We start from the raw sequence: 9,920 nt of genomic DNA on the forward strand, positions 1-9,920 counted from the left end.
AAAAGGCCAGTCAAGCCCCCTGCACAGAACACCCACAGGAAGTCCCACAATGTTTAAGATATCAGAAAATTCTGACACTTGAGATGGTAGCTCACTGCAAAGACACCTGACACAGCATGGGTACCACGGCCGTCTCACCACAGCATTAGAGATCCGGCTGAGCTAATTGCTTTGCATCTCATGTTTCCAAAACTAATATATTTAGCACCAGGTCAAGTGTCCCTACATTGCACTATATTCTTCGGTGTAAACATACCCACAGAGGCCCATTTGCACTAGGATTCATGGTGAAGGTGACGAGCAAAATGCCCTTTAAAGTCAAGTGAATGTATCTGTATCCAGTATCAGCCAAAGCAGTAGGAAACATTCCCTCTCTCTGTGTGCAGGAGTGGATGTTACAGTCTCCTCCTGCCATTTGCGCAAACCCTCCAAATCGTTTACTGCCCAAGAATTTCAGCTGAGGCTGTGAAAAGCCTAGCTTTGGCTGGTTTTGTTCTTATGGAAAGTGCTGTGAAACTGCGAGTGACAGAGATTGGTTTTAAGGTTTTCATCATGAGAACTAAAGCATAAAATTAAATAAAGGGGACATGGAAGGACAGTGACTATCAGGGCTGATGAAAAAGCAAAACAGATGCAAGGAATGGAGGGCAAGGATGCCTCAAAGAAATGAGAGGTTAAGTCCACAATTTGCCTGAGGGAGGCACAGACTGCTGAGCAATGAATGCACTTGAATTAAAAAATGAGGAAAGAAATGAAAGAGCAATCAAGGGTAAGAATGAGGCACAGCGAAAGTATGAAAATACAGAGCTTTGCACAGAGATGATCTCTGAACCAAACCCAGCAAGCATAAGAATGATCAGAAAACTCCAATCAGATCAAAACCAAAAGACCGAATTACTAGGAAGTCTGCAACAGCAGACACTGAGGTCAGTGGTTGAGGATGTGATTGCTCAGAGTTGGGGCTGTGGGGGACACAAATGTAGCACAACTCAAAACAGGAAGACTGGGCTCTGGGTCTGGCTTCCTACAAAGATGGGTGAAACTCAACTTTGTGCTTGCTCATACACACAGAAAGCAATTTTTCAAAACAGCATAAAACAAGATGATGGCAGACTGTAACAGAGGTGTTTTTGAAAGAAATGTCACAGGGTTTAACCACTTGGGACAAAAGGGCTTTGATTCACAGCTGTTAGGATGCTGGGCATTGACAAAACTCAACCATTGCTTTGTCATACTGAGGCAACTCATCGGAGTAAAGTGCAGAAAGTGGAGTTAGCCAAAGCCAAATACTCAAAAAGAGCTGTTTGCTTGGACAGAGGGAGGCCCAGATCCCCACACAACAAAGTTAGACTCAAGCAAGCTGCTATTGAATAGTTTGTGAATTAGAATTAGGATTTAATTGTCTCTTGTGTATTAATCATCAAGGATAATGGTCACATTATGGCTGGTAAACGGGACACCTGTAATTCACCATGCCAGAGCAAGAAGCTCTTGCAGAGCTCTTACAGCCCAATGGGATTCAACAAGTGAATCATTCCTGTGCAGAGTGGTCTCATGAGAACTGGTTTAGGGACTGCCAGGTGGCCATTGCCACGGAAAAAAGGGGTAAGTGTCTGTAAGTTGCTCTGTAGTGACTCACAGCCACCGTGGTTTAAGTTCAAGGATGGACCGTGGGGAATGACACACTCAGGATAATGCCATTTACACGTGTAATATGATGAAATACCTTCATCACCTTAATTAACTTTCATTTGTTGTTCAAGCTCATTCTCTGGAGGTCTTCAAAACCCACATGGACGCATTCCTGTGTGACCTGATCTAGGTGGGACCTGCTTTGGCAGGGGTGTTGGACTAGGTGATCTCTACGGTTCCCTTCCAACCCTCTGCCGTTCTGTGATTCTATGATTTGGGGAATGGAGAAAGACTAGCAATTCCCAGACTAGATCAGCAAGTGTTTTTATCATCTTAACAGTAGAGGTGCAACACAATGATACTAGAAATCAAGCAAGTCTAGAGGAAGCATGGATTCAAACCCTATCTGTTTTCTGCATGAGAGCCAGAGAGAGCACTGCTAGGGAGCAAGAGAGGAAACAAGCATACCCTTATGCTCTGGTACTAAAAATCTCAGTCACTTGATGCTTTTCTTTAAAAGCAAATTAAAACTGTGGGTCAGGAAAAAAAAACCCCTCCAAGTAGAAGATGATTTTGGCTTTGGGACACTTTGCACAATAAGTCTCTGGTTCAGGCTGTGGTAGAGCTGTGTTTGCAAATGCTTGCAGAGCTTTAATTCACATGCATATACTTGTAAGCTCTCTCCTTTTATTTGATATGGGAAGACAGGAGCATTACGTAAAGGAACCAACACTGGCAATGAGAAAGGGAATGAGATGACCAGTGGGGAATGACCTTGCAGGCAGCTGAGTTATCTATCAGCTTCCTGTTCATTCTATCCCCTCCATCTCAATGCTAGCTCTCCCCTGAGTTCTCCCCCAGCACGGGCTCCAGTGCTCTTCTGACCTCTTGGGGCACTCATTCAGCCAGCTCCTCTTTGCAGGATTAGTCCTCCATACACTTGAAATGCTCTGGGAGTACCCTGTAGTAAGAACAGCATGGCTGGATTCTTTGCTTCTCCTGCTATGCCAGGCTAGATCCAGTCACTTTAGGATGATGACCATATCCCATACATATGCATATTGGAGTATGCAGCTTCAAAGACTTTGCTGTCTTCTGATGTTTCCAATACTCTTCAAGAAAACCAACCAATACCAAGACCTGCTCTGAAGCCACATCTTGGGGTTCAGTGAGGTGACTCACGGGTCACATGTCAATTCGTTGGGATAATATTTCACTCTGGTTAGAAACAGAGTGGGCACAGAGCTTTGTGTTAGAGAGGTGACTCACTAGGTGACCTTCAGTCTATGTCTCTTGGGAAAAAGTATTGAAATGCAAAAAGACTTTTAAACACTGGAAGACATTCTTAGGTCATGGTTAACATCTCCACAAAGTGTTACAAATGGGCCAGAGGGGCACAAGACAGGGACAGGGAGCTCTCAACTGGCATGAGTTGGCTGCAGATCTTCCAAAGCCCAGCTTCAGACAAAATACACATGCACATGGCACATGCAGCCTCCATGTCCACATTGCAAGCACTGCAGTTGCCGATATAAGTAAGATCTGATCTTGTCTTGCAGCATGGTGCAGAGTAAACGACCTCTCAGAACATAGTCCAGGTTTATTTTCTGTGGGTTTATTCCTTATTTGCCCATGCTGTGCAAAAGATTATCGTAAGCTATCTTTCTTATGCAGGTGAGGAAAGATGACTGGGGACTGATTGGCAGCCGTTGAATAAAAGCTGCTTCAGAAATAGTAAAATGATTGTATAACCTTAAGTTACAAAAGTTTTATATCAGTTATATTGTACACACATGTAAGAGTGATGTTTTATTCTTGTTTAAAAGATGTAAACATTTCAGATAACACAGGCTGCGTGCATGGGAAGGTTTGCTGTCCCTTGCTGTGTGATTCTGTGTGTTATTGTACGTGACCCCTCTGACTGACCCCAGGGTAAGCTTTGTTTAAAGTCTTCAATAGTTTAGAAAATGTGTTCTCACTTTTCTGGGGGAAAAAAAATTGTTTTAAAGGGGCAGATTCCTTTCTTCACCTCATGCAAAAGACAGGCTGCTAAAAGGAAAAACACCACAGTGTTTAGTGAAGTCTCTGCTAATAGAATATTGGTATATAGGAAAAGTATTGTTCTGATTATTTTCCCTTTCCCAGAGAAGGCAAGGACTACAGATTGGGAGTTGAAGACAGGGACATTTTTTTTTACTGTAGTGGCAGTTTCTTGATGTAATCCAGGATTACTCCCTGCTGGCCAAACAAGAGTTCTCAAAAAAAGGCCAGCCCTCAGCTCAGTATCTGATTCAAAAGAAAATGCAGCTGAAAGATGAGCATTGAAAAGATGAGTCAATACAAAAGCAAGCGGCAGCTTTGGATTTAAGCAGAAGACCACAGCATTTAACCTACTTTAGCAGATCAATGCAGTGGATTTTTAATCATCACATTAATCCTAAAATAAAAATAATTACCCCAGAGATCCGTATTAAAGACCCTTAATTATATCTCATTTCATCATCCTTTTTACTCGGGATCAGGAGCTACAGAGAGCAGAGCTTCCCCATGTCATTTTCCAGCTTGCAGTTTAACTCTCGTGTTAGGACTTTAGCTGCTATTGTGGGGACAAGGCATCGGCCTTTGATTCTGCCTTCCAACAACACGGTACAAAACAGCAGGGGAAGGAGCAGAGAACACTATATGGTGGGTGAAAAATGTATGAATACCAAGAAATTCAATCTCTACGTTTTCCTCTTCTTCCAGCAATGCCGGGAGCTCATTAATGTCTTATGAAGGGGAAAGCAAGGACTTGACTAGAGGCTCGGGCTCTTATCAAATTTCACTGAGCAGAGGTTCTTTCCTGGAACACCATCTCCTACCTGCAGTCCTGCCATTCCCACAGCTAGCCTTTGGAAGCATGGCTGTGAACATACACAGGACTACAAGCCTCCAAGGCACCCTCTATGGAGAGCTTCACCGGATTTTTGTGGCAATAAACCCAGCCCATACCCTGCTTGTAAAGGCAGGAGGCATGGCATAGCTTACAGCCATACAGTGAACTTTTCCCTCTTTCTCCCAGAAAAGGGTGCTTTTGTTCACACTGTTTGTTGGGACCAGGCCCTAGTCTCTCTTGCCCCTTGCATTGTGTCCAAGCTGCTTGTTTCCAGTCAGATTGCCGCCGTCTCTACCCATTTCCACCACCTTCCTGCAAAGAAACAAGCTAGTCCTGTGTTATATTTAGGATTACTGGAGTAGTACTGCAGGGCAATTTTGAAGGTTTCTCTAAATATACTAGAGAATTTCTTCCCACTCCCTTGGGAAGAGGCCTAGAGACCTGTTACCGTTGCAGATGTTGGGAGGCAAGCAAAGGCTATCATAAAACAAACAGCACATTAAATCCTGGGTAGTAAATGGCTTTAGGTTTAGGTAAAGTCCCCGAGCTACAGCTTGGCAAGCAGCACCAAAGCTATAAATATCCCACTTCCCCTCTGCAAGGATGCTCTCCAAATCCACCAGCTTCACTGCTGGTCCCTGGAGGTGTAAGCTATAATGTGTCCAAGGAACCTCAGAGAGAGCATCAGCTTCTAACACGGCACTTGACACCAGAGGTTTGTGAAAGAGAAGAATAGTTAAAGCTTCCAGCTACATCTGCATGGAGCAGGCTGACAGTCAAACTGCCTGGGAATGGCCACCGTGATGTACTGCAAGGCATGAGAGTGAGAGGGAGAGAAAAAGTGCTTTTGTGATAATATTATAGTAACAATGAATGTAGGCCGTACGTAAATCACTTTTCCATCATTAATAACTGACAGCCTGAGGCTGCCACATCCTGCATTTTTATTTCCATCAGAGATGGGAACGACTGCTTCCCGGCAGAAAGGAGACAAAGTGCTTTTGTGGGGAGGAACCCTCTTTGAGACTCTTCCGTGTGATTTTAAAAAAAAATAGAAAAGGGAAAAGAAACAAGGTATTACAAGGTGGGATAAAGGGGAAAAAAATGAATAAACAATGTTTTCTAGCCAAAGCAACAAAATGTGTGCACAGCTTGCCTGTTGGGACCTCTTGATGACAGAGTGCTCAGAGCCAGACTTTCTCCTGGGAAAGAGAAAGCCTGGCATCACCCTTTTTTCATTCCCTGTTGCCTGCTGATGACAGGAGAGTTATCCAGGGCACGAGGATGGACGGACAGTGGGCACAGAGGTCACTCAGTGGAAGAGGTTTAGTAGCATCTTCTCATCATTTTATCTTTACTTTGTCATTTTTCATTTCAATATATACTTGGGATTTATTTTTCATTGCTCTAATCCTGTCGTAGTCATTTAAACTTTGAAAAGCCAGTATTGGTAGGACTGCAAGGCCTCCCAGAGAACAGGAAAAACTGAGAAAATAAGGCAAGGTGAGAGCTCAACCGGTCATAAAGTCATCCTTTCAACACCAAGGCAGTTCAGTACCACCTTTGTCTACCTAACAGGTTTCTGAAGCCCCTGAAGATGGAGATTTTACAGCTTTTCAGGTAGCCTTTTTCTTTAAAAGTTTCCCTTTATGTTTAAATCCAAATCTTTCCTGCTGCAAACTGAAGTCTATGACTCCTTAGCAAGTTGAGAGTCTTTACAGAGGTGTGTTTATTATTTTCTTGGCAGAAATAATTTGGGTACTTCAAGACAGTTATAAAGTCTCCCCTTAATCTTCTCCAAGCCATACAAACACATTTTCTAAACCTCTGCTTATTCTTGCTGCTTTCCTTTGGCTACTTCCAACAGAGTCACACCTTCCTGACATGAGATGCCGAAAAGCAGACAGTTCCCCAGCCAAGGCCTCACTGCTAAGCAAGGCACACAAATAGCTCTGTGGATAAACTACAACGCTCCTGTCTATACATATTAACCTCAGGCTTGCTGTTCACCCCCAGAAAGAAACATTTGCTGACTTGTCAGCATTTTGCTTGCTCTTGGCACAAGGTAAACAACTACATGAGTTGCAAACCAGGCAATAACTAAACCATTGATCTCTACTGGCAAAATGCTGCTAAATTCCAGTAAAAAAAATTCCACACCAGCTGCCTACATTACTGAAACCCACTTACCTCAAAGCATGTAAGAGAAGCATTCCTCTTTATAAAACCATACAAGCTGTAACACCTCAAACTAGATTTAAGTAAAATAATCTCTGCATAGTTCAAGGTTAAACACTTGAAGATCCCCACTGGTATTTGCTGTAAAAAGAGCAGTACCATTTTCAGATCGAAGACTGATGTGCCCTACAACAAACCAGGCTCAGCAATAAATTCATGAGAATACAGCAGTGAGAAAATAAAGTGCTCTCTCTCTTATTGGGAACACTAATATTGACACTTTGATTTTAAGAATTGCATCCACATGTTTGTTTTCAAAAACATTAAAGTTTAAACAACGAGCATGCTACCTCAGCTCAAACCTCTTAAGCCATCTCATCTTGAACTCACAGCGGGTGAAAAGCCTATATGGCAGGGTCTGGTCAGGGGTAAATACTCAGGTGGTACATGTCAGCCTAGTTTAACTTAAGTAAGACATAGGTTTTTACAACAGCTGACAATTAAAACACAAGCTAAGTGACAAACAAATCATTACCTTCTGCCTAATGTTCTCTTTTATTAATAAACCTAACAGACATTACAGATGCTGGATGCACCTTCCCAGACTGAACAAGATATTATAGTATCAGCACAACAGCGAGAAGCAGTTTGAACTGTTACAATGCTATGGCTGGATCTTTATCTCCATTCAGTCCGTTCAGACAACTTTTAACTGTTCCCTCAAATCCCTCCTTACCTTTTGAGATAGTTTCTCCCGTACAGGATCTGCTGCAGCAAGGTGACCACGGCAAAAGCACAGATGAATATGAAGAACAAAGTTCTGTTTCCCAGCAAATCCCTGCTTGAGGAAGGATCAGTGTATCCCATCCTTCTTACAAGCCACTGCAGCTCCACCAGGTAAAATTCAGTCCATTGTCACCTTCATGCCCTTTTTGCTGGGAAGCAGAGGGGAACGCTTGCTGGCTTTTCTCTGAGCAATCCAAGGACAAGGTATCCCATTGTTTGGCCCCGCTGCCCCTTCCTTGCCCCTTTTGGATGTTAGCTCTGGGATTGTGTGCAGTGGCTTGCTTCCACGGCAAAGTTTCCAGGAGATTCAGACGTGGGTAACATCTAAAATCATCTCTCAGAGCTCTTCCAGTGCAGGCAGCCTGTGCTGTGTGAGAGGCATTCTGTTCCCTCTAAGCCTCTCTTGAAAACCTGCTGCTAGCAATTATCTACTTCAATCCCATTTTCATATTCCAGATGGGGGAAGCTGCAAATAAACCAGAAAACTGCAGCCAATGGCAAAGACGGGGCTCCAGCAACCCGTGTTGGAAACACATAGTCGTCAGCTCTTCTTTGCTTCTGCTCAGTGATTCCAACAAAATGTGCTTGCGAGGAGACGTGACTGGGGTGTGCTATTATTGAACAAGCATCTAACAATCATGAGGATTTCATTCAGTCTCCTGCAAAAAAGAAAAAAAAAAGAAAACACAAACCCACAACAAGCCAACAGCAGCAGTCTGGTCAGACTAGCAGGAAAGCTGCATTTTGTGTAGCAGCCTGCTGCCCGTACTGTAGTGTTTGCATGCAGAATGCAGTGCCTTTAGTCATACACCACTCACTGTTTGGACTCCTAGATATCCCCTGGTTATTCCTCCAGAGTAAGCACAAGCAAGGTCACTGTGCATCTCTTCAAGGACAGAGCTCTCAGTTCCTGCATGCTGATTTATTGGAGGCTCTGAGTAGCCTCACAGCCGCAGAGAGGAAGACTGCCTCTCAGTGCAGGCTCTAAGAACCATTCATTTAAAGAGACAAATTTCTGATTGTTCCTCCACCAGAAACAGTTCTCTTTTGCAAAGGCAAAGGAACAAGACCTTGTCCACGGCCATCATAAGTCCTCTAAAAATCTCTCTATTATCAGCAGAGGCTCGATTCAGCTCACAGGGAAATCAATGGGAGTTTTGTTGCTGATTTCACTGGGAGTGAAACCTGCCCCCAGCCCTCAGCTTCTTAAAAGAAGTTCAAACTAAAACTTTATACATGAATCAAATATCCTGGCTGGGACACTGGTTTTGCCCAAATAACAGATGGGAAAAGGACTTTGACAACAAAATGCAGGGGGAAAAAAAAGTCCTTTGTCTATGAGAATGGGAAGATTTCTGCATTAATTAATTTTCCAACAGTTAAATTAGCATATGCAAACTATTCTAGTGTTCCAGCAGCCCAGCTGTGTGAAGCAACAAATGCAGGCTGTTTCTGGACTTTGTCTCAGCTGTAATTGGTGCTGAATGGGAGGAAGGGCCAAAGGTAACTTTGTGCAACCATTTCAACCGAGTTCTTGAAGCCAGGGCTAGTCGTTACCAGGACCTATAGCAATTCAGGCAAGAAAATCCAGGGCTGAAGTAGGATTTGCCTTACCTAATTTTAAGTAAGAAAAGTAACAAAAGTTTTCAAAGCCAGAACCTGGTCAACCTTTGAGGAACTCTCAAAGGAGACCAGCCCTTTAGACACCTTTGACATTGGTGAGGTGTAGGGATCCAGCCTCTGATGTGTCCTTTGTCAGTCCCTTTTAAAGCTCACACACATGTATTTGTGAACCCCACTTAATGCTTCCATTATCACTTGTGCAGATAAAAAGAGTGATGATCCTGGGTCATATCAAGGATTATCCAGCCCAGTGCTTTGTCCCTGACAGCGGATAGTGCTGGATACACAGGAAAAAGGAGGAGAAGAGAGCAAGGACCTACTGATACTTTCTCAGAAACACTCTCCTATCGTTTCGTGGCTCAGGGGAACCAGGGGAAGAAAAACAATATTTTGGTTCGAAAAATAACTGAGTTGGATGCACTAATTTGTACTGTACTGGGAATAACACACATAACAAGAGACTGCAAACTAAATGGCAAAAGCTGCTTGATTCCTTCCTGTCAAAGTCATCAGCGCCAGGGCCAAATATATTTAGCTATCTGTTCATATAAATATGAAAACATTTCCATGCAGGAACCATACCATTTAGTTGAATCTAACTACATATCCTTCTCAGTAACAGGAAAAGCAGTATGGCCATCAGAAACCCCAGGCTAGGACCCCCACGGATTTGCCCCACGGGCAGATTTGTATGGAGACACTGAGAGATAAGCCCAGTAAGAACAGATGTGAAGGAAAAGGTACTTAATGCTTTGGTTTCTTGGATTTTGGTTGATAGCTTTGAAAATCCTCTCTGAGAAATTTGTCTTAGCTGCTCCAGGAGTTA

General features: G+C 43.3%; 1 protein-coding gene across 3 annotated transcripts in view; it reads right to left on the reverse strand.

Moving 5' to 3' along the window:
• Window positions 1-7,552, reverse strand: part of ST8SIA5 (ST8 alpha-N-acetyl-neuraminide alpha-2,8-sialyltransferase 5) — a 42,139-nt gene extending 34,587 nt beyond the window's left edge. For all 3 annotated transcript variants that reach the window (XM_062018768.1, XM_010201957.1, XM_062018767.1), the window contains exon 1: window positions 7,422-7,552. In XM_062018768.1, the coding sequence (XP_061874752.1) occupies window positions 7,422-7,552 (131 nt within the window). The remainder of the gene's footprint in view (window positions 1-7,421) is intronic.
• Window positions 7,553-9,920: the final 2,368 nt, after the last annotated feature.

The sequence above is a fragment of the Colius striatus genome, chromosome Z, assembly GCF_028858725.1.
Source record: "Colius striatus isolate bColStr4 chromosome Z, bColStr4.1.hap1, whole genome shotgun sequence".
Classification (NCBI taxonomy): Eukaryota; Metazoa; Chordata; class Aves; order Coliiformes; family Coliidae; genus Colius; species Colius striatus.